The following is a 25,866-nucleotide window of genomic DNA, read 5'->3' on the forward strand; positions in this document are numbered from 1 at the left end:
TGGTTGTTGAAGCAATATTACTGAACTATTCACGGTCTGCTGAAACTCTATCCTCAGAACATTGATGTCCGATGTCCTGGACGGTCTTAGGTGACCTTTGTAGATGCCATCTCTTCTGACATCGTACATATCTTCCCTTTTATTTTTTTCTCTCTTAAAAGTTTCAACTTCAACAAGTTCTATAAAAGATCAATAACATTTTACAGTAGCCTCTACCCACTGCCTATGCAGATTTGCTCCAGGAACCTATCATCATCCACTCCAAAAGGACTTAATGTATTGTTCATAAGAATGAAATTCTTTGACACTTCTAGCCAATTGATTGTCCTTCCTGGAGGTGCTGGAATAACCTCCCACTGATGATTCTGATGTTACAATAACAAAATACAAACATCTCAGGTGGAAATGCATTATTTTAACTAATTTCTAAAGTTATTGTCTTAATGTGCCAGTATTGGCTTTTCAGCAAATGGTTTAGCTTGTACTGAAAAATGCGGTGTGTGTGTATATACTTTGTAGTATAAATATTTTTTTAATATGAACCAACTACCCATATATTTTTTATGCATTTGTAAATGTATTCACATTCAGGATTAATGCATGATCAAGATTTTTCTTTTATGTGTGTGCTTAAGAGGTCCTCCTTCTCACACTGTCTTAATGGTTTATTTTGTGCAAAAAGAAGTTTGTCTAAGCAAGCTAATTATTTTTTTTTATTGAACAAATAATCTGATTTTTTTTTTCAAAGAATATTTAAATCTTTAGTATATACAAGGCCCATATTTAATAGCGGACCTTGTACCTTGTATTTTTTCCCCTTCCTCTTTCTATATAACTTTTTTTAAAATGAGCACCCAGGGGCCGACCGACAAAGGTCCACGAACTGGTCTCACGTGCCAGGAAAATTATGCCTGTGCTGGTAATGATGAGGCTCTGTATGAGTGTGATGAGTGCAATACTGTCCAATGTCAACGTTGTGAAGAAGTATTGCATAAACAAGAAAGACTTCAGAATCATGAGCGTACTCGTATATCCCTTGGCTATGTCCCTTTGTGCGCCGTTTGCAAAGGAGCCAATCCCAGTGCCGTGCAGAACAGCACAAAAGATGCTAAGCAGCGGGCTGCAGTTAGATGTCTGTCCTGTAAGATTAACCTCTGTGCTGAATGTCAAAAGAATACCCACTCTAGTGGAAACAAAAGAAAGCATCCTCTGTCCGTCTACCAAGCCTTGAAGAGTCCAGTGCAACAAGAAGTTAAAGGGGACGAGGAGAACCTCAAAAAGAAAATGACCGAGAATGCTGTCAGTTTTCTTCTTGTAGATGAAACGGAAAAGATTCAGGTATGCTTATTTTGGAATCCATTTTGTTGACCTAAATATAGAGATTTGAATTGTTGAGCAATGTATAGGATGTACTTATGTGTTTTTTAGTTTCACGTAATCTGGAAAAAAAACAAAAACCCATATCCGTTTTCATATGTGAGTATGTTTGCTACTGGTGTCTTTTTATTCTGGTTGACATGTTTTAACCTATTCTGGTCGAGTGATCTTTCTAGATAGCCATAGCAAGTGAATTGACTATTACTGGTTCTAAATAAGTTTAATCATTTTGATTCCCACACTCCCATGTTTACATTTTGATTTGTTGTATAGCTTAGAAAAGGAAAGAGAGCAGCAAGTTTGGTAGGGCAAGTAGGATCCTGGTGGGAATCCATTGGAAAGCATTAAGGACCAATATTAAGCCAATGCTACCTGTAAGGCATCGTGTCCTATTGTCAGTATTGATTTGTGAAACTGTAGATCAATTTGACCAGCCTCTTTCCCGATTGTCCACAGGGTTCCCCTTAAAAATAGGCACTTGTGGCCCAACATTACTCTTCTATATAATGCAGCCATAGCCCATCCAAGCAGGTCACATGAGCCTCAGCCACCTCACTCCATGCAAGCCACTGAGCTGCTACAGTTGATATCCAGCCCTTCAGCCAGTCTGGGGATCTGATGTCCCCCGCACAACAGGGCTCATAAAAAAGTGCGCTTCTCTACACCCCCCCTCCCCCAACCCCACATTGCCTAAATTGTAGGTAATGGTGAATTGAGTCGGTCATCAAGGATGCAGGGGAATGCAGCAGCAAGCCAACGACCCTAGAATCAAGTATCTGCCTCCAAACAAGTCTTGTGTTCCTTTCCTCAGTGGCTTTAAGCTGCAAACCTAATGGCGGCAGGGCAAACCTGAGTACAATTGTGATGGCTATGCAAAGTCTGAAAGGACAACATGGGAGTGGGTCCCTGCTGGGCAGGGGTGAGCGATGTGTCTGCATTCATTCTGGTGGGCCTCAGATAACAGATTAATAACAAAGCCATTTGAAATAATAGTGGTGGATTTAGGGTATAATTCCCAAGTCAGACTGACAACATTTTGTATTCTAAAGCGATCTGGACCGTAAGAGCTTTTGGACCGTTCATGGTGTAGTAGTCTTGAAATTCTGTTATGATTTAGTTTCGTATACTGAACATGATCTCAATACAAGAAAGGATGGTGTGTAATTCAGGATTGATACATTCTGTGCGTTAAGACCTGGAGCTGTGGAAAATAGCATCTGAATAGCATTTGATATGTTTTTACATGAAATGTCTTGTTTATATTCTATTGAATATAGCCTTGTCTATAGTTGTGTAACTTTTTTTTCATTTTTTTACTGCTCGGTAAGTTCTGTAAAATATCTCTTTGCAAATCTTTTATTTGAAATAATTTTTATGAAACTACGATCAACCGATTTCATAACACAATCGAATAGCAGTGTTATTGTAATTAGATTGGGGTTTTCTCAGTATGATCCGATTCCAATTTTTTTTTTTTTTTTTTTTTTTTACATTTTAGAAAAATAAATTATTTTGCATCCAAATTATGAGGGTTATTAAATGAACAGAATAATGTAGTAATAAAGATCCAACTATATAGAAAAGGAGAAAAAGAATAAAAAATAAAATTAAAAGTGTGACTGTGTATTGGAGCTATCAGTGGAAAGGATATATGAGAGAGCTTGGGAGGGGTGCTAATACTGGAGAGGGTTGTTCTTACATGACACACTATGTTCCTTTCTATATTTATTTTTTGTATTTCTTGTCCTAAAGAACTTCATTGAAATATTTAGGGAGTTGTTTGTGTCTTTTTTTGTGTGAAATAGATCTTTATTGAAACAGCAACTGTGTATAATACTGAATTTCCTACACAAAGGAAAAGTAATATTAGAATCCGTATAATCCCATAACAATAGATTATGATGACATATTAGCCCCGAAACATCGGGCCGTATCCAGTCTGACCTTCATCTTTGTGGTCTGTTGACTAGGAACCTATTTAGTTTTGTTTGTCTTTTCAATGTCTGTTTTCACCTTTATTTTAAGGTCACGGATGAGGATGAATTCTTGAAGAAACTGGACTGCAATCCAGATGACTTGCTGAAAGTTGTCTCCATTTTTGGAAACACTGGTGATGGCAAGTCTCATACCCTCAATCATACTTTCTTCTACGGTCGCGAAGTATTCAAGACTTCTCCTGCCCAAGAGTCGTGCACAGTGGGTGTGTGGGCAGCCTTTGACCCTGTGCACAAGGTGGTGGTGATCGATACTGAAGGTCTGCTTGGGACAAATGTCAATCTGAGTCAGAGAATACGTTTGTTACTCAAAGTGTTGGCCATTTCAGATCTGGTTATCTACCGAACTCATGCAGATCGTCTGCACAATGATCTCTTCAAGTTTCTTGGTGATGCCTCAGAAGCCTACTTGAAACACTTTACAAAGGAGTTAAAAGCCACTACTGCAAGATGTGGGTTAGATGTGCCACTGTCCATGTTGGGGCCTGGAGTCATAATTTTTCATGAGACTGTTCATACAAAGCTGCTGGGGTCAGGTGAGTCTTGAGACCACTATTTTATTATTTCCAGTTCTGTTGTGTGTGTGTGTGTTTTGGTTTTTTTGTTTAATTCTATTTGATTATGTTGTAGAAAAGTGCAGAACAAATCTTGTGCAATCTGATGTAGCTGGATGTGTATCACGTTTGTATCTACTCAGCTGTTTATAACATGATTCAAGGCTGTCAATTCCATGTCAAATTGCCCATAGTTGCTTATAACTTAGAGGAACACTCCGGGAGCCATAACAATTTTAATTCATGAACAGTTGAACTGTTCATGAATGGTTTGACCCTAAAGAGTGTCCTAACCATAAAAACACAGTTTTTGTCTGGTGTCTCAATTTGGGATCGAAGAAGCAGGCGCGCCGCTGATTGGCTTCGAGCGGTCAGCCACTGCTCTATGTTATCATTGGCTCTCCGTTCAAAAAAACAAAAAGTACATACCGTTTATACGAATGGGGAGCTACTGATTGGCTTAGAGCATTAGCTGACCGCTCTTGGACAATCAGGGGCGCTGGTGGCTGTCCCTACTTTTTATCCTAATTTGGGACACTGGATGTCTTAAGGAACAGCCAGGAACGATGCTAGATTGCACTTTCTGTGTTAAACCGTTTATGAACAGATTAACCATTTGAGGTAAGGCAGTCCCAGGGACCTCTTGGCATCATACCAACTTAATTTTAATAAAACTGTTATGGTCCCCAAAGTAGTCCTCTTTTAAAGAATATGTAAAAACAGGTGCAACTATAGCCTGCCCCTTTCTCCTAGACCTCAGATGTAAAATCTAATGTAGGGCACACAGTGTGCACCTGATGCTTGACTCTTGCGCCTTCCAGTGGAGCTTTGTACTAAATTCAGAACTTCTAAATTCCACAAATGTGCTCAGACTCTTCTACAAAACTGTGTAAACTGGTAGTTGCAGTGTGGCTGCTGTTGTATTATTCAGCTGTTCCACTCATTCTATGTTATGAATGATCTCACAGCCCCGGGGCTGTACTCAATAGGTGTACAATCTTTTTTTGTTAATCCATTCTTGTGTCCTTGTGGGAAGGGAGCATTCCATTTATACCATTCCTTTAGAGTGAATCCCATTGGAGAGAATGAATTAGATTTACTAGCTGGTATGGAAAACCTAACTTATAAAATATCTGCGCTATTTGGTGGCAGTCTGACTTTTGAGCGACTCTCTCTTCCAGCGTGTGGTATTTTGGGGATTATAGCACCTTCCCACCTAATTAAAAAACATAACAAAAAAAAAACAAGTTTTTACACCGAATATAACATGCTTGTTGGAGTCATTAAAGCTTCCAGGAAGTGCCGTGCAGCAGCCACGAAGTCTCTGGTCCCACGCCGTCCTGGCCACAGTAAACACCATATGGTGCTTGGTTGATCCACGTGCAGAGCAGCCCCTGCATGATCTGTCTTGTGGCAAGGCTTCCTGATCTTTTTGGCAACCTTGCGACACATGCAGAAGTCCTTGGAAATTACAGGACCATGTAGGATCAGGCTTTTTTTTTAGCCGTGACAGGTCATATTATCGGGACACATCATCTGCCCTTCACATATCACACCGTTTTGTGTGATTTGGTGCAGGGTGATGATGCTGCCCAATAAGATTTTTGTTCTCCCTATTTAACCCTTTAAGGACACATGACGTGTGACATGTCATGATTCCCTTTTATTCCAGAAGTGTGATCCTTAAGGGGTTAAACCTCCCTCTTTCTGGAGATCATTGCCCTGTCGTGGTTTATTCTGCCCGAGAGTGCGTACTGTAAAGTAGTTTTGCTTTTCTCATTACTGACCTGGCTTTGTATTTGACTTTGCTGATTTCTGGTTCCCTGACTTTGGCTTATTTTGTTGAGTATCTCTGGTGTCCTTGACCTTGGCTTCCTGTTTTGACTCTGTATTTTTCACCTATCCAGTGCACACGTTAACCTGGCATTCTAAGGTCCGGTATACATACCTTCTCTCTTTTTATTCAATTATTCTGGTTACTGTTTCCCTATAGTGTGTTACCCCATCTTGACAAGTGATCACTGATCCCAGATGTTCAGACTCTCTTTAAATACAGAAAGGGCCAAAAGTGTTCTGTCCGTATGGCCTTACTAAGAGAAGCAGAGTATGTCCACTAGGGCTTGCCTTGGAGTTAAGTGTCTGGGTCTGCTGGGGAGTACAAATTACTTCCTAACTGACCTACAAGCTATATAGCTTTAATTGGGGTGCACTTTACCTTTATTCATGTTTCTGAGGCTTGACAATTGTCCGCATTCTTCCATCCTGTTATACCCCATACAACCAAGGAGACACCCTAAGGGAAAGACGTGATGGAGGTGAAGGAGCAATACGTACTGGGGCTAAGAAGAAGTGGGCTACAGGAAGAGTTAAAAAGCTGGTAGCATTCCTTGGAGTGCCTGATGTTTAATAATGTTCTGTGATCTACAATTCTCATGATCCACATAGTCCTGGTTTGGCATCATGGAAATTGCAGTTCACCAACTTATGCAGTGCTCTGTCTTTAAAGATTTATATTTTTTTAATTTATTTTTTTACTTAAATTCATGTTTCTCTGGAAGACTAAAGGCTTCATTGAGCACTATACAACTGGTGGGGAGGAAGTGTCATTCCTAGTTTCGCACCATGGGCCTGTAGGCATCAGACCAACCCAGATGTCCATTCCCCCTAAATCTGGTTAATACTTGTGTGCTGAAATTGTTACACCAGAGACATTGCGTCATCTACTCAGCTGGTTATGGCATTTAAAGGGGTAAACTAGTATTTAACTTGTGACTCATTTGGTGTGTGTGTGTGTGTATATATATATATATATATATATATATATATATATATATATATATATATATATATATATATATATATATATATATATATTTTTACATTTGATTTTTCTTTGGACTGCTGTACACTTTCAAAAACAGACCTAGGTCAATAAAATGTGTTTAAGTTGGGAATTCATAACCCACTTTATTCCCGGGTTTTCTAGATCTGTTTATTCTCTTATTTGAGGAGTGGTTGTTTGTTCATTCTTCAGCCATCAAAAAATCTACCATCTCAAAAGCCAACAAATGTAAACAGGGAGGGTACCTGAAACTACATAACTCAATAATGAGACATCTCTTCATGTCAGACTATTGTTATCCTCCGATGATGCCACGTGCCATACTTTTTAAATTTGAAATCATAATTACACTCTATCTGTATTGTGCTTGGATAAATAATTGCTTATTGTCAAATGCTGTCACATCCTGAGGAATTAAAAATTGTGATACAGTTCTAAGGCCTCAATTTTTTTATTTAATTTTTTTATTTAAATTATTTATTTTTAACTTTTGGAAGTTTTTCCAAATGCTTTCAAAAATATATGCTATATTTATATATAAAAAAAAAAAATTCCCTCTTGACCCCTGAATGGCAGTCAGATTTAGCCTTGGATCAAGAAGCTATTGCCCTACAAAAATGATATCCTTGAATATTCTGTTTTATCAAGTATGCATCTAGTTGCTGTTTGAACATCTGTACGGACTCTGATAAAACCACTTCTTCAGGCAGAGAATTCCACATCCTTATTGTTCTTACGTTAAAAAAAAACAACAACTTTCCTTTGCCTTAGACAAAATCTTTTTTTCTTCCAGTCTAAATGCATGACCTTGTGAAAAACGTATTCAAAAATATCAAAAATTGAGGCCTACAATGGCAATTGACACCATGGAAAAACATTCAACACTTATCTGTCAATTACATCTACATAATGTGAAAGGGTCTTGCCTTTGCACAGAGTGCTACCAAAGCTTTCTTATATGGGCAGAAATACCCGAATGATCTTAAGCAGCTAGCACAGGCTTGTGTTTGACTTTATGGTGATGTCGGAGGGGAACTCCCCCCCCCCCCCCAAACCCCCCCCCCCCCCCCCCCCCCCCCCCCCCCCCCCCAAAAAAAAACAAAACAAAACTAGGTCAACGGACCAGGGCCCAAAATCGTGACTGTATCACTGAACCTAGGGTAATTACAGGTATTTTATTCCCTTATTAAAGCAATGCTAAACTTGCTTAGATTCAGCTATTAATCTACTGGGAATATTTAAGATCCTGTATCTATAAAGACCATTGGGAATGGTTTAAGATCCTGTATCTATAAAGACCATTTTAGGTAACACAGCTGGCTTAAAGGGTCAGTTTAGGCAACGTAACCGCTAAAATGAGCTGTAGTGTTTATGGTGCATTTTTGAAAGGTTTGACACTTACCTGGGACCCCCGTGCATCTCCTTCTGGTCTTCTCTCCACGTATAGGCAAAGGGTGAATTCCCCTTCCGTTTTACATGCATCCATTTTGTGCCTGTTTTGGATGGCATCGTTCACCCAGCGAATTCCGTACAAGATATGTAATAGTGATGTCACGAATGTGGATTTAACTTGCAGTGCAGAGCACTGTACTTTGCTTCACATTAATGTTCATGATATTGAGTATACCACATTGTAACATTCTCTTTCGTTGATGCAGAGGTTGAGAATATTTCTTAAGTAACATGTCCTGGAATGTATTGTGCTTTACGATAATGATTAGAGTAAGTGGTTTATGAAAGCAGCATGGTTTCAAATTAACCTCCTTTAAATGCCCATAATATATCACGGAAAATGTTACTACAGGAAATCATTGCTTGTGGAAGGGGTGACGAAGGTTGTGTGAACCTGGCCCCGTTACTATCGGCATACACATAAAAATAAAAATCCACGGTTTAATCAGTGCTAAGTTGGTACCGTAAAAATGAAGGTTTGTGTGCTTTTATTAAGATAATGTATTTTGAGTTATTACTGATAAAATGAAGGTCACTCAGCCCCCCTACAACATCCAAAACACATAAAACCAGACTATTTGGTTAGTGCTGCGTTTGTACCATTAACATTTTTATTTGTTGTTGTTTTTTGTTAAGGAACATTGTATAACCCGCCATTTATTTTGACTCTGTGTAAAGTTGGCACGCCATGTTTTTAAAGGACCACTATAGGCACCCAGACCACTTCAGCTCAATGAAGTGGTCTAGGTTCCAGGTCCATCTAGGGTTAACCCTGCCTGCTGTAAACATAGCAGTTTCAGAGAAACTGCTATGTTTACCTATGGGTTAATCCAGCCTCTAGTGGCTGTCTCACTGACAGCCGCTAGAGGCGCTTCCGCACTTCTCACTGTGATTTTCACAGTGAGAAGACGCCAGCGTCCATAGGAAAGCATTGAGAAAAATGCTTTCCTATGGACTGACTGGGCGCGGCTCTTGCCGCGCATGCGGCGGAAGAGGGAGGAGAGTCCCCAGTGCCGAGGGAGCCCCGGCGCTGGAGAAAGGTAAGCCTTTAACCCCTTCCTACCCCTAGAGCCCGGCGGGAGGGGGGCCATGAGGGTTGGGGGGACCTATTAACACTATAGTGCCAGGAAAACGAGTTTGCTTTCCTGACCCTATAGTGGTCCAAAATTAAACAAATTGACACACCTATATTTAAGTTTAAGCAAAGTTCAGAATGATTGTTGTATGCACTCGTGTTTCTCACAATATAAAAAAAAAAAAGTGCAAGCTCACTCTAATACCCCAAACGTAACGCTTATTATGGGGCCAGAGGATTGCCGTTGGGGTACCTCAGGCGTGTATGTAATTACGTAATGCACTGCAAAAATAAAAAATTCAAAAAAACAAAATTAATGTTTATGCCAGTTTAGTTTTGGAGATTTAAACATTCTATTTCAGCAAACCTTTCCCACTTTGCAATTAATGTTATGACATTTTAAAAGAAAATATACAATTTGTTTGTACTGCGTGTTTTTATTTTTTTATTTTATATAAATTCTTTATTTTTGTACTGTTAGGAATGCAGTGGTGCGACAGTATAGGCTTCTGCAAAAGCCACTTCATAATACATGTGTCTTATGATGTACAGAAAGGAAGAATATGTTGGTTAGTACTTGTAGCCTTACATATATTGGTATCAGATAAGCATTACCAGAAAGGATTGTAAGAACCGGAAAGTGCAGGTAGCTTTCCTCATCAAGGCTTTCGTCTGACATTCCAACAGCGTTTCACCCTTGGGTCCCATCAAACGTATGGGTCGCTGAGTGGATTACCATATTAAAAATGAAACATAAAAACATAACAAATTGGAACCTTGTATGATGTATTCCCGAGGGTCGGCTTAGTCGTGGGCGGACATGTCCCTCCCCTCCTCCCCCTCCAGTCTCCTCTTCATCGCTACTGCCTCCAGCCCCTGACACTCCCTCCTGGGGTCTTCCAACCGGGGCTCCTTTGTGGGCGTAAGCCGTGACCCCGGACGGAATTCCCCTAGGGATCCCGGCCTCCCCTAGAGGGCATCAAAAAGTCTCTCCACTGAGGGCCGGCCTCTCCTGTCTTCTCTACAGTTCTCCTATCGCACCTCCTGCTATGCCACCGCGCGACCTCCCCCCCTCCTTTGAGTGGCTTCCTACTTGCCCTCGCTCTCTCCCTCTCCTGCCCTCTCTGACTACAAATTGGTCCCAAAGGTCCCACACCTTTTGGAAAGTTTTAACTGCGTGTCTCACCTGTGCCGTCAGTTTGTTCATGAGATGGTTATCTTTAAGTTTGGCGATCACCATAGACAGTGGCGGCATCTCTGAACTCAACCATTTCTGGGCTAAGGCTCGTCTGGCCGCGTGCTGCGTTTTTATATTGATTGTATGTGCCAGTTTTGTTTTTGGACATATTGAACATTATATATGGTTAAACTCTGCCCACTTTTCAGTACACATTATTATTTTTTTAATTTAAATATAAAAACAAGTATACCATTCCTTTTGTGTGGTTTAAAAAAGTCTCCAGTAGGCATCTAAGGAGTGGCCACTTGGAGGTGTCCCTAGGAGCAGTGTAAACACTGCCTTTTCGCTGAAAAGGCAGTGTTTGCATGAAAATGCCTGCATATAGTGATTATTAACCAGAACAACTACATTAAATTGTAGTTGTTCTGGTGACTATAGTGTCCCTTGGGTTAATAAAAGCAGCAGAAATCTTAATTTTTCCAGCACAAACGTTGTTAATCACCCGGCTGACGAAGGCTGATTAACACAGTGTCATATTGTTTAATTTCATGCAGAGAAATGCTCTTTGGTCTGTTGATTAAAATCTAGATTGCTGTAACAGGTGGCTATATTTTTCAGCAAACCGAAGTTTGAAATGCAGCTTGTAAACAACCGAATTAGCATACAAATGCTAATTCTAGCTGAATTTACATTGCTATAGTAAATATTTGTTCATTTTAAATCCCTTTAATACACAGCAAATGTAATATGCTGACTAAGGTGGTTTTCAAAAAGGAATGTTTAATTATGGGCATTGTGGGTTTACTGTAGGTGGACCTATACTCCCCAACAGAGCAAATATCTTTGTGAAAGGATGAGTCAATCTGAACAAAATGATGTTCTCTGACTCTCTGTTTTGTAACGCCATTTATCAAGATGGGGTTGGGGTGGGTGGCGGGGGAGGGATTTGTGTTATTGACATACTTTATTTTGCAACAGACTAGACAGAGCCTCAGGCTCTGCATTTCTCTATTTGTGTTATATTTTATTTGTTCCATTGTCCATTTTACAGAAAGATCTTCTGAAACCCCAGAAAAAGTCATTCAAGACAGATTTCGAAGGCTTGGCCGTTTTCCAGAAGCCTTCAGCTCTATTCATTACAAGGGGACGCGCACCTACAACCCACCCACGGATTTCTCAGGGTTGCGTCGTGCTGTGGAGCAGCAACTGGAAACCAATACCACCCGCTCCTCTCGGCATCCTGGAGTCATTTACAAAGCTCTAAAGGTAAAGAGAAAATACAAGCAAAAAATATATTCAACACGCTATAGTCACCAAAACCATTTTTTGCTTAATGGAGCAGTTTTGGTGTATAGATCACGCTTGTGCAGTCTCACTGCATTCTCTGCCATTTTTAGAAGTTAAATCACTTTTTATTTTTTCTGTCCATGTAGCCCTGACCACACTCCTATGGCTGTGTCTTACACAGCCTGCATGGAAACATATGATTTTATTTTCAATCAGGTGTTAACTTGCTTTAGAAGTTTTATTTTTTTAATCTCCTTCTCTGTATCGAACTTTAGTCGCACACGGGAGGCTTCCTGCACGGTATACCAGGCTGTTAGTGCAATAGATAAGAAATCCTAAATTAAACAGACTTTTCAAATAATGAAAGCCTAAACATTAATTGTCTCTTTACAGGAAGTGTTTAGGAAGGCTGTGCAAGTCACATGCAGGGAGGTGTGGCTATAACTCCATAAACAAAGTGATTTAACCCCTAAATGGCAGAGAATTGAACAGTGAGTCTGCAGGGGGCATTATCTATACACCAAAATTGCTTCATTAAGCTAAAACTGTTTTGATGACTATAGTGTCCCTTTAATATATCTGGCACTGCTAAGTAATAGGAAAAAAAGACTTAAAACTCACTGGTAGCCTTAAAGGACCACTATAGGCACCCAGACCACTTCAGCTCAATGAAGTGGTCTGGGTGCCAGGTCCATCTAGTGTTAACCCTACAGCTGTAAACATATCAGTTTCAGAGAAACTGCTATGTTTACAATAGGGTTAATCCTCTAGTGGCCGACTCATTGACAGCTGCTAGAGGCGCTTCTCACTGTGAAAATCACAGTGAGAAGACACTGACGTCTATAGGAAAGCATTGAGAAATGCTTTCCTATGGATTGTTTGAATGCACGCGCGGCATGTGCATTCAAAGCTGACGTCGGGAGAGGGAGGAGAGTTCCCCAGCGCCGAGGGAGCTGGAGAAAGGGAAGTGTTTAACCACTTCAGCCTGGCAGGGGGGGACCAAAAGACACTATAGTGCCAGGAAAAAGAGTTGGTTTTCCTGGCACTATAGTGGTCCTTTAAAGCTGAAAGCATTTGTTAGAACCAATACTGTCACAACCTTTCCATCACTGTTATGTGTTGATCAGAAAAGTACTGGTTTCATTCTCCTTAAGATCTACATAAAATTTAACTTGTGCACAAAGCAAGGATAGCTGTATTTATCTCTCACATCACCTGAGGGGCTTAATAGGTTTTAGGATTACTTGTGAGTTCATCACATTTAATATTTCACTGGACTAGTAGGGTAATATTTACATGTTGCAACATTGCTCTGCCCCATGGCCCTTGTCTTAAAACTCATTTAGTTATTTTAGCTGCTTTATTTTATAAAGTACCTTTTTTGTAGTGGTAAAGTAGCAAGGAACCTGCAGAGAGATTTAGATTTGAATCTGAGTATCTAGTGTACTTTGTTCAGGTCTGATCTATGTGTAATTGCATATGGCTTACTCTTAAACATCGATGATGTGTGGTTTATTTATTTTATTTTCAGGCTTTGAGTGACCGCTTTAGTGGGGAGATTCCAGATGACCAGATGGCTCATAGTTGTTTTTTTCCTGATGAGTATTTCACCTGCTCTGCTCTTTGCCTCAGCTGTGGGTATGTGTTTAATGCTTACTTAGACTTCATTTGTGGGTAATCTTTTTCTTACACAATTTCCTTCTTTCACTAGATCGGTAACCAAGACTTTGACTTCGATTTGCTTTTAAAGGAACACTATAGTCACCTAAATGACTTTAGCTAAATAAAGCAGTTTTAGTGTATAGATCATTCCCCTGCAATTTCACTGCTCAATTCACTGTCATTTAGGAGTTAAATCACTTTGTTTCTGTTTATGCAGCCCTAGCCACACCTGCCCTGGCTATGATTGACAGAGCCTGCATGAAAAAAAAAAAAACTGGTTTCACTTTCAAACAGATGTAATTTACCTTAAATAATTGTATCTCAATCTCTAAATTGAACTTTAATCACATACAGGAGGCTCTTGCAGGGTCTAGCAAGCTATTAACATAGCAGGGGATACGGAAATCTTAATTAAACAGAACTTGCAATAAAGAAAGCCTAAATAGGGCTCTCTTTACAGGAAGTGTTTATGGAAGGCTGTGCAAATCACATGCAGGGAGGTGTGACTAGGGTTCATAAACAAAGGGATTTAACTCCTAAATGGCAGAGGATTGAGCAGTGTGGCTGCAGGGGCATGTTCTATACACCAAAACTGCTTCATTAAGCTAAAGTTGTTCAGGTGACTATAGTGTCACTTTAACTGTTGTCTTTTACTGCATTTGCTTATTAGAAAAATGTAGTCTCCCCAACATCTTGAACTGCATTTTGCCATATAGAGAAACGACTGTCTTCCAGTTCATGATTGGCTATATATATATATATATATTTTTTCCATAATTATATGCTCCTGAGAGGAACAGAACAGTAAAGAACATTACGTCATTATGGCCAAGTGAAATAACAAGCAAGGAGTGTATTAGTCTTCCTGTTCAGTAGCAGTCAGGAGCTCCACAATGGGCAATACGCATTAAACCTAAACCTTCATATTGGGGACCTATACTACGGTCCACTGAGGTGTATTCACTATTATCAATGTTTGAAGATTCGCATAGGACAGCAATAATTGAACAAGGTGGGGGGGGAGAGGAGTTAGAGAGTAAGGACTCGAGAGCAGATGGAAAATTTCAATTTAGTTTTAGTCCTAGTCCATTCTAGTATTAGTCGTATTTTAGTCATCTGAATTGTTTTAGTCAACTAAATCTTCAGTAGATTTTAGTTGACCATATGGAATGGGGAACAGACACTAGGTGATCAGGTAAGGAAATGCACAGATTGGGGACTTTTAAATTGCATTTAGCGAATTTTAGGTATCGCAAAAAAACCAACAGTGCAGGCCTGACAGGCCTGAGTTCAACAAACCTCCATTGTGCCATTTGGAGAAATGTAAAGAAATGTGTTTGGAAGGCTTTAAGATTACGCTGCTGTCTGGAACACTACGAGCAGTGATGTGTGCAGGCAGATCACAAACAGCCACCACTGGACAGACACTCACTCATCTGTCATCAATTCCCAGCTTTCCTCTTACTACAGGCGCACATCGTGAACAGAGACCACAAACTCTACCTTTTCTACCTTCTTAGTCTAGGAATGTTGCATGATTTTTATTTGTTTATTTTTATGGTGGAAATGTGTATAGTGAATGATTTTATTATTTTTTTTTTCTTTTCTATATTTCCGTTTAACTCTTTTCCAGCCTCCACAGTTTCAGTGTGTTCTTTTTGTTTTTTAGAGCAGGATGCAAGAACAGCATGAATCACTCTAAGGAAGGACTTCCTCACGAGACAACGAGCCGTTGCAGGTACTCCCACCAGTATGACAACCGAGTGTATACCTGCAAGGTGAGCAACCTTTTAATGTTGTTGTAAATTTACTCCTGTTTGACTTATTTGTTTTTGAGATACATCTAAAAAAAAAAGTTATAGTAGAAAGAACGTGCTTTGATTAGTATCTTAAAAGATACGCACCAATGCACTAGTAACCTAAAACACCACCTTTATTACTTTGCTGTGATCATTGTTGGGTTTTGTTTATTTTTATTGCAATTTTGTCCGTGACAGTGGCTTAATACATTTTACAATAGCAAAATGTAACACCACTAACATCAGGCTGAAACCTACATGTCTGACATCAACCGATGCCTTTCTCGAAGGACGAGCATGCTCCTAAGCAAGCTGACCAGCAATGTACTAAGCCTATGTTACTATCCATTATTGCTGGCTTTTATTTATTTTCCTGAATGCAACTTTATAAAAGTCATTAAACACATATTGTGTTTCTCTTGTATTTGTGTGCATCTTTATACATACTCGTTGATATTGTTCTTGGTGGGGAGTGCATTGCAAGAATAGCATCCCTTATTTAAGTGTGGATGGCAGGCTAGTGTGCAATAGGAGCCATTGAGTATTTAAAAAAAAAAAAAAAAAGTAAATTATTATTTTTATAATTTTTCGTCATCAAATGGCGCCTTAACAAAGACCAGTTCTGGATGAAACCGTGCCGAGTCCCAAAATCCAATTTAAGGGTCTGACCTTTTTATCCAAAACTCAATCACCAATCCTCAAACTTATATGTCTGATCTTGGATTATCCAGTAAGAAGGAAAAAAAAACTTGCTTCTTGCTTGTGACTAAATCATTGTATGTTTGTATTTTGATATACTATGGCTGTAATTGTGGATGTAATAATACACAGAATATGTTCTGCTACAGAATATTTTGCTGTGCTAGGGAAAGCAGTCCCTTATTTACGTTTTCCAGTTCTTGACTTGCACAACTTTCTCAAGAGTTCTTAATGGTTATGACATTGTTTGCAACATAACATAAACATAAACATTGCTTTCCTAACGAGAGAAAAGTGAATGTTATTTTTCCATTTAGTGATTGTATTATCTTAGATGTGTAATTTCAGTGTACAGTACAATGTATGTTGGTTTTATGTATTTTTTATGATATACTGCCAGCTAAAGGCCTCCATTTAATATTGTTGGATAAATGTGTTCCTATTCAAACAGTTTAATAGTGTTGGATAAACTTTTGAAATTATTTAATAGTTGAAAATATACATTTAGAATTTTTTTTTTATTTTGTATATATCTTTTTTTTTTTTTTTTCCAATATTTTGAAAAAACTAATAGGCTTTTATCCCCCCCAAATTAAATCATTTGAAACGCTTATACTACTTTTTTATTTTAATTTAATTTTTTTTTACATTTTATTAAAAAAAAATATTATTATTATTATTCCCAAGAATAGAGCAAGTTTTGAATCTCCAGCCGAGCTTTCCTAGTTTTTTTTGTTTTTTGTTTTGTTTTTGTAAAAATCAATAGGTTAGATGTGGACTTGTCATATAATCTTACTATAATCTTGTCACACAATCTTATGGCTATTTATGTGGCTCCTAACTTGACTCATCATTTAGTTTATAGATCATTATAGAGGTCCGCTTGCATAGAAGGGTACCCACCTCACAGGTTCATTGACAAATTTCTGACCAAATATTAGCTAGTTTCAAAGTATCTACACCTAGATCAATTTAAAACTTATTTTTTTTATAATATATATTATGCAAGCGGACCTCCATAATGATCTATAAACTAAATGATGAGTGAAATTAGGAGCCACATAAATAGCCATAAGACACTTAATATTATGTCATTAGATTGTGACATTAAAGCGAAACTGTAAACCATTGAATGAAACATTTGGACTCTTCTATACCATGTGCTAACTCCCCCCTCCAAAGATGCTTAATTTTCTTTTAAATATTAAATATTGGATAAATTACATAATTATTTAATATTGGATAAATTACATAATTATCCAGTTCAGACAAGGCACAGCCAGGGCAAAACTTGCAAAGGAAAACGAGAAATGGAAACATTGTTTCATTTGTCTATGCTGACAGCCAGGTGCAAAGGGCTGGCTTATAATAATGATTGACAGGGAGCAAAAATGGAAGCACCCAGTTGTAGGATTAAAAGGTGTGCAATTCTATTTTATTTTTCACGTATCAAATATTATTATTATTATTTTATTTATTTTTTTACAAGGATACGGTATATAAATATAATTACTGAGAAGTGTCCATTTCCTTTAAACTTCTTTCAGACTTTTCCACAGATGCAAACTTGTACAGTGGATTGATATGAAGTGTTTGCTTATCCTGGGCAATCACAAGTAACTAAAAGCATATGCTTGTCAAGGGAAACCAACATAGCAACCATAATACAAAAGCATATTCAGGAGCTTTAGCTTATCAGACCATTTTATTTCCTTCCTGAAAATCAGATGACGGCAGAGATAGTTTATGGTTTCTTTCTATAGACGAGAGTATAACTTGTGATGGGTTCCATTCTTGTGTGTTCTAAAGCCACTTATTTTGCAGGCTTGTTATGAAGGTGGGAAGGAGGTTAATGTGGTTCCCAAAACATCTGCTTCCACCGACTCGCCATGGCTGGGTCTTGCCAAGTATGCCTGGTCCGGGTGAGCGTTATTTTTATTTTTTGTGGTTGTTTCACTTTGATATCCTTCAACTTTCTTTGTTTAGGAGGGAAGTACCTGTGTCCAAATCTCCCTGTACCTCCATTTCATTCCCAATTTTCGAGGAGCTCTATCATTTGTCGATGAGCTCCACAAGAATAAGAAATTCTTTATTAAACAGAATGTGCAATAAAGGAAGTGTAAACATCTGATGACTCTCTACAGGAACTGTTTAGGAAGGCTGTGTAAGTCACATGCAGGGTGTTGTGCCTAAGGCTGCATAAACAAAAGGATTTAACTCCTAAATGTCAGAGAATTGGTTAGTGAGACTCCAGAAGGATGATCTATACACCAAAGCTGCTTCATTAAGCTAAAGTTGTTTTGGTGACTATAGTGTCCCTTGAAATGGTTATTCAGTATGTACAGCTGTACACTCCACTCACAAGTAGCACTCACAAAGTTAACTGTTCCATAAATAATTCAATCAAAGTTCATATGTGTAGAGTAAGCACTCATTCGGTGTACAACAAGGATTCTCAATCCCAAATTGTAGTGGGGAAAAAAAAAACACACCCCAGCCGATGGAGCATATGTGGTGTATGTGTTTCTCTCACACATATTATAAAGACAATAAGCTGGTGTGTTTAAATGGACCGCAGATTCGTAGCACCCCATCTCTTTCAACACCAATTATAGCGACTAAACAGATAACCACATTCCCATCTTACTAGTATCCTACACATTGTTTATTAGCTACAGAAGATGCATGTTACATTTCCTGGCTACTGTAAAAATAAGGGAACAAAGAACAATCATTTATTATAACTAAAACGGTAATTCTAGCTTCCTGCACTAGAAAAGTCCTATGGGAAGCAATGTCATTTTAAATAAAATATCATTCCTATATAGCTATAAACTTGCAACCCTACTGTAACCACCAGTTAGACAATGACTACTAAATTAAACCAAAACTAACAAAGGTGCAACAATATATCCCCTAGTGGAAAACAAAAATATAGAAATCTGGTTAAAAACAAATAGACGTGAGTTCTTCTTTAACTCTTTTTATATAAATCATTGTTGCCTAAAATGTCCTGGATAGCCATGCCTGCTGGTCACACTCCAGCCATACCTCTAACATGAAATCTTCATCTATGGCCATATGAAATGTGGAGAGGCGTGTACCTTGCTTACACGGTTCTTCTCATAACCATTTGTTTTGCCCCTGCCTTCTAGATATGTGATTGAATGTCCTACTTGTGGAGTGGTTTATCGCAGCAGACAGTACTGGTTTGGGAATCAGGATCCTGTGGACACTGTTGTACGTACAGAGATACAACACGTTTGGCCTGGAGTAAGTGTTTTGTATGTCTTGCCTTTCATATATTATCTCTATAATAATAGCCATGATTTGATCATGTCACGTCTCTCATTAAATATTACTTTCAGTGTTCATGTCATAATCTAAACATTGTGTGGTATAATGTAGACCTAACCATATCCCCTCAATATTATAATTCTCAGGCTGATGATTTCCTCAAAGACAACAATAATGCGGCCCAACGTCTACTAGATGGTATGAATTTCATGGCACAGTCTGTAACAGAGCTGAGCATTGGACCCACCAAAGCTGTGACATCTTGGTTGACCGACCAAATTGCCCCTGCCTACTGGAAGCCAAATTCTCAAATACTGGTAAGGTAAAAATTGTGATTATGGATAAAGATTAAAAATTGTTGGAATATGCTTATGGCTCTTGTTTTCTACTATTATCAGTAGCAGTTTAAAGCACTTCCTAGGATTTTTTTTAAAGGGACACTATATAATCTCTAAAACAACTTTAGCTTATTGAAGCAGTTTTGGTGTATAGATCATTTCCCTGCAGTGTCACTGCTTAATTCTCTGCCATTTAGGAGTTAAATCACTTTATTTATGCACCCTAGTCACACCTCCGTGCACGTGACTTGCACAGCCTTCCTAAACACTTCCTGTAAAGAGTCCGCTAATGTTTACACTTCCTTCATTGCAAATTCTATTTACTTTAAAATGTATTATGCCCTGCACTGTTGATAGCTTGCTAGACCCCCCACAGAAGCATTCTGTATACAATTAAAGTTCGCTTTAGAGAGCAGGCAGTATGAACTTTTAAAGTAAGTTATATCTAATTGAAAGTAAAAACAATTTTTTTTTATTTATTTTTTTTTTCTTGCATGGAGTGTGAGTCACAGCCAGGGGAGTTGTAGCTAGGGCTGCTTGGACAGAAACAAAAGGAATTTAACTCCTAAATTGCAGAGATTTGAGCAGTGAGACTGCAGGATCATGATATATACAGTAAAACTGCTTCCTGAAGCTAAAGTTGTTTTGTTATTATTATTATTATTATTATTGCCATTTATATAGCGCCAACAGATTCCGTAGCGCTTTACAATATTTTGAGAGGGGGGGATGTAACAATAAATAAGACAATTACAAGAAAACTTACAGGAATAATAGGTTGAAGAGGACCCTGCTCAAATGAGCTTACAGTCTATAGGAGGTGGGGTATTAGAAACATTAGGATAGGAAATATCAAGTAGGAGTGAAGCAGAGCTGGAGGAGAGAGCAAAGCACTATCCCATAGGAGAGCAAGAGACAGGTATGTAAGGGAGAGATTACTCTGGGAGGCCATACGCTTTCCTGAAGAGATGGGATTTAAGGCCCTTCTTAAATGATTGAAGACTAGGGGAGAGTCTGATGGCAGTAGTCAAGTTATTCCATAGGAGAGGAGCCGCCCGTGAGAGATCCTGCAAGCGTGAGTTGGCCGTACGGGTGCGAGCAGCGGTCAGGAGGTGGTCGCGGGCAGAGCGGAGGGTACGAGGAGGGGCATACCTCTGGATCAGTGAAGAGATATAAGAGGGGCTGGAATTGTTCAGTGCTTTAAATGTATGGGTTAGCACTTTGAATTGACTCCTATAGGATACAGGGAGCCAATGTAAGGACTGGCAGAGGGGCGAGGTGTGAGAGGACCGACTGGATAGGAAAATCAGTCTAGCTGCAGCATTCATTACAGACTGTAGAAGGGCAGTACGGCTTTTGGGGAGACCAATCAGGAGAGGGTTACAGTAATCCATGCGGGAAATTACTAGAGCATGGACAAGCTCCTTGGTAGCATCTTGCGTAAGAAAGGGGCGGATGCGGGCTATGTTTTTGAGTTGGAACCTACAGGACTTGGCAACAAACTGGATGTGAGACTCAAAGGTGAGACCAGAGTCAAGTATGACGCCAAGACAGCGCGCTTGTAGGGATGGACTTATGTGGATATCACTGACTTGAAGGGAGAGTGAGAGAGGAGGATCAGTATTAGGAGGAGGAAAGACAAGGAGTTCAGTTTTTGAGAGGTTAAGTTTGAGAAAGCGTGACGACATCCAGTCAGAGATGGAAGAGAGGCAAGCAGTGACACGTTGCATGACGGCCGGGGACTATAGTGTCCCTTTATTGCTTAGTGTCCTATAGACTGTAAGCTCGTTTGAGCAGGGCTCTCTTCAACCGATCGTTCCTGTAAGTTTTCTTGTAATTGTCCTATTTATAGTTGAATCCCCCCTCTAATAATATTGTAAAGCGCTACGGAATCTGTTGGCGCTAAATAAATGGCAATAATAATAATAATAATGTTTACTTATCCTATATATTTAACAAATGTGTTTAAACACATACCTCCACAATACAGAGTTTTACTGATTTCCATTTACCCTTCCTTTGAAGCCAAAATAAATGCATGATTTGTTTTCACTGAGAGTATATATTAAAAGTGATTGGACTGCAGCCTTAGTAAGCCTTCCCCTTTTTTTTCACGGAAAAGACTTTCGGTCTCTTCACAGGGATATAACCAATCAGAGTCTTCTCATTGAGAAGCTTTGAATTGGAACCCACGTGAAAGTGCGGCGACTTGCACACGTGTGCGCACTGTTACCTCCGGCTCTTGCACATCTGGTCTGAGGTCTGTATAGGAGGAGACAGGAACGCTCAAATAGAGCATGCCTGCCACTTCCGTTTGCTTAGGGGAGCTAATGGAAGGAGGTTGCATACCTCCATGGTTGTTTGACAGCCAGTATGGCGTTCCCTAGTTAAAGTGACACTATAGTCACCTGAACAACTTTAGCTTAATAAAAGCAGTTTGGTGTATAGAACATGCCCCTGCAGCCTCACTGCTCAATCCTCTGCCATTTAGAAGTTAAATCCCTTTGTTTATGAACCCTAGTCACACCTCCTTGCATGTGACTTGCACAGCCTTCCATAAACACTTCCTGTAAAGAGAGCCCTATTTAGGCTTTCTTTATTGCAAGTTCTGTTTAATTAAGATTTTCTTATCCCCTGCTATGTTAATAGCTTGCTAGACCCTGCAAGAGCCTCCTGTATGTGATTAAAGTTCAATTTAGAGATTGAGATACAATTATTTAAGGTAAATTACATCTGTTTGAAAGTGAAACCAGTTTTTTTTTTTTTCATGCAGGCTCTGTCAATCATAGCCAGGGGAGGTGTGGCTAGGGCTGCATAAACAGAAACAAAGTGATTTAACTCCTAAATGGCAGTGAAATGATCTATACACCAAAACTGCTGTATTTAGCTAAAGTAATTTAGGTGACTATAGTGTTCCTTTAATTTCTAAAAGTGCAGATTTCTCATGGAAATTGTCACTCTTATAAACTGGGGTTAAACTAGAATACTCCTCACCCATGATGCACTTCAGCAAGCTCAAGTGCTTTTGGAGTGTGGAGTGGTTCTCTAAGGAGAAGAAAGGTTTCAGTGGAGTATCGCTATATTTTTAAAAATTATTTAAAAAAAAAAAAATTCCCTTTTCTTTACACATAGATATGATCTTTTTGAATATGGAAACAAAAAAAAGCATTACCGGCAGATTTATTAATTTATCGTTGTTTTTGCTTGAATAAAGAACTATTCCTGCAGGTAGTGATTTACTCCATGTTGTTTTCCGTAGGTATGTACGAAGTGCACGGTTCCCTTTAAAGAGAATGATACCAAGCACCATTGCCGGGCCTGTGGGGAGGGATTCTGTGACGGCTGCTCATCCAAAAGTCGTCCGGTTCCTGAGAGAGGCTGGGGGCTTTCACCAGTACGTGTGTGTGACAGCTGCTATGATCGGAGAGGAAGTCAGATAGGTGAGAACTGATTATTTATTTTTTCAAATGGTTTATATATTATTGTAAGATTGTGACTTGGAATGTGTGCCATTGGTGTGTGATTGGTGGTTATCCTGTCAACACCGCGATGGCAAAGTATTCAACAATGCATTGCACACTACTCATCTGAATTGGAATTTCTACCCCTACATTTGTAGACCACCTTTGCCTACATAAACTAGTACTAGTGTGGCACTTGGTAAATATTATAATTAATCTTATGGAGGAACTAACTTTTTGTAACACTTTTTTTTTTTTTTTAAAGGATGCTGTAGTATTTGCTAAGCAGATCGCAGTTACTTATAATAAAACAACCATACTGGCAATGCTTATGCGTAGTTGAGACTTTTTGCCCTTCTTTCTCCTCCACCTCGCTTTCGGTGTTGCTGCAGTGCGGACCATGACAGGTCCCCACTTAGGAACTCTCCCAGCAAGCGCTTGCCAAGGACAATCGGTCACTGCCGAGGGCCTGGGTTGCCAGTGCTGCAGAGTTTACAGCCCAACACCACTGTTCACTGCGTCTCAGAGCTAGGAACAGCTGAGCTCTTCGGTGGGGACCTGGATATCCCCCATCGGTCCAAAGGGGAGTGGGGGAGGAGAACAGGGCCCAGGAACAAACTGATCAGTGGTACCTGAAGGGGCGGCTGTCCCCTCTGGCTAATATGCAGTTGTAAGCCGCCTAGGCTTACAGTAGCAGCGGTAAGGAGTTATGCCACCCAGACTTGGTCAGTTTGCAGGGATAGCTTATAGAAACTTAAAAAGCTGATTTGCTGCCGTTTAAATCGGGTTAGATACCCTTGAAATTGGGGCTTCGACAGAATTTGAATTCTAAGCAGTTTCATGCGGCTGCCTCAGTCGGCTGTCAGGTCCCGCCCCCATGGAGGAACTAATTTAAGGTAGTACTGCATTCTTTTAGGACCCTGTGGCTGCCAGTTTATACTGAACTGGATCTTTACTTGAATTGGGGAAAAATTATTTTACTGAAATAGGCTATAAACTCAAGCAATCTCCTATATGCTATTCCCTCGTTCCATTTAGTTCTCCATATACCTTCTTGTCTAACAAGCAATCAGGGAAATCTAAAATATAATGAGTGTCTTCTAAACTATTGCACATGTTAACTTGCAAAAATATAGTAGAGGTCAGGTGGGGAAACTAACACCAAGAATTACCAACAGGAGCTGCCTTGTTTAATTTCTATAAAGTCACTGCCAGTGTCTGTTTGTGAATCCAGTTCTACAACTTATAGGGGCGCGTTAAAAGTCTTATAATCACTCCATCTTATTGTGGTTATGGTTGAGGAAGAACCAGGACACACAAAGCCTTAACAAGAGTGAGCTGTAGTGGTTATGTTGCCAAGATTCCTTCTAAAAGAATAGATTTAAAAAATACATAAATCTTCACAGGGCTTAAACATGAATATTATATGGTGTAAAACCCAAATACAAAAACTTCCTTTTTTCTTTAGTTGCTGTGGACTCTGTTGACGATGAAGAAGGTGGTACGTTAATTGCCAGGAAGGTTGGAGAGGCCGTTCAGAATACATTGGGTGCAGTGGCGACAGCCATGGACATTCCTCTCGGTAAGATCTCCCTAGGTTGATTGGTTATTAGTCTGTGTCTATAAATGTATTTGTATCCTCTATATTATGGTGCAGCGGGCTTAAGGGCAATGTAACAATACCAGTCCTCATGGCCCACCAACAGTCTAGGTTTTGTCAGGAACTCCACTGGAACAAAAAAGGAAACTACATAAATCCTGAATTGTTGGTTTGGGACCCACTGACATAGTCTACAATAACCACATACAGTGGACCTGATTTGCCTTATGACTCTTTTCTTGCCCTGTCTTCCTCTAGATTAATATTCATGGCTAATGATCACTAAGGGACACTAAAATAGTGATAGCTTGGTATTTTATAAGCCACTTCATAGAATGAGACCGTGTTGACAGTGTGTGACATGGTGCACAGATCACCTGGTGTCAAACATTGACAGCGTGGGAGCGCAATGCATCAGGGGCGGATACATTGATGGCATTTATGGAAAATACATAGGTGAAGGCTGGCAGATCAGGTCCTAACAAGATAGGACCTGCTCCTAATCTCTTTGGGTAATTTCTAATTGTAGTCCTGAAAGGCGGGGGGCGGGGGGGAAATGCCCCTCTAAATAATTTGCTCTCTTGGCAGGACTTATGAAAGATGCTGCAAGACCTGCATACTGGATCCCAGACCATGAAATAACTCACTGCTACAACTGCAAGAAAGAATTTAATATCAAGCTATCAAAACACCACTGCCGGGCATGCGGACAGGGTTTCTGCGACGAATGTTCAAGTGACAGGCGGCCAGTCCCATCCCGCGGCTGGGATCATCCTGTGCGTGTCTGCATTAATTGCAATAAAAAACCTGGTGACCTTTAACCCTCTGTTTCCACTCCTGTCCTTCACAATTCCGTACGTTCTCAGGGTTAGCTATGAGTGGAACCATTTTCATCCTTAGGCCTGTCTGGCGTGCATGCTTCTAATCTGTCGATTTTTGGGGTCATCTTCATTAGTCCATCAACATATTAAACAGCCAACGTTGCTTTGTTCAGGGAACAAGACAATATATAATCTGCACTTTTTAACTATTTAATAAGACGATACAATTGAAAAATCTTCATGAAGAAACAAGTGCTGCAGCATTTTGGGTCACTGGGATAGTGGGCCTGATCTGTTAACTGACATATTTAACACTATACCTATCTGTACTGTATTCAATATCTGGGATACGCCTTTGCCAATAGGAATTTGCACTTTATTTTTATTCAGCATGGCAGTTCATAGACTTTAGCTTTTTTTTTGTCTCC

The 25,866-nt window shown here is 39.5% G+C and overlaps 1 protein-coding gene across 1 annotated transcript; it reads left to right on the top strand.

The window, feature by feature from the left end:
* The first annotated feature begins 559 nt into the window (after window positions 1-559).
* Window positions 560-25,866, top strand: ZFYVE1 (zinc finger FYVE-type containing 1). The gene is made up of 11 exons (XM_063439776.1): window positions 560-1,338; window positions 3,403-3,907; window positions 11,526-11,740; window positions 13,293-13,399; window positions 15,093-15,201; window positions 17,746-17,843; window positions 19,077-19,194; window positions 19,365-19,535; window positions 22,816-22,996; window positions 24,486-24,599; window positions 25,206-25,866. The coding sequence occupies exons 1-11, from the start codon at window positions 847-849 to the stop codon at window positions 25,436-25,438; spliced, it is 2,343 nt and encodes a 780-aa protein (XP_063295846.1). The 5' UTR covers window positions 560-846; the 3' UTR covers window positions 25,439-25,866.

The sequence above is a fragment of the Pelobates fuscus genome, chromosome 13 (genome assembly GCF_036172605.1).
Source record: "Pelobates fuscus isolate aPelFus1 chromosome 13, aPelFus1.pri, whole genome shotgun sequence".
Classification (NCBI taxonomy): Eukaryota; Metazoa; Chordata; class Amphibia; order Anura; family Pelobatidae; genus Pelobates; species Pelobates fuscus.

What these genes read in the sequence shown, in the direction of transcription:
- ZFYVE1 (XM_063439776.1), top strand. Translation starts at nt 847, where the DNA reads ATGAGCACCCAGGGGCCGACCGACAAAGGTCCACGAACTGGTCTCACG. An exon ending in GCCAAGTATGCCTGGTCCGG is followed by an intron (nt 17,844 to 19,076) that starts GTGAGCGTTATT and finishes CCTGCCTTCTAG; the next exon opens with ATATGTGATTGAATGTCCTA. An exon ending in TCGGAGAGGAAGTCAGATAG is followed by an intron (nt 22,997 to 24,485) that starts GTGAGAACTGAT and finishes TTTTTTCTTTAG; the next exon opens with TTGCTGTGGACTCTGTTGAC.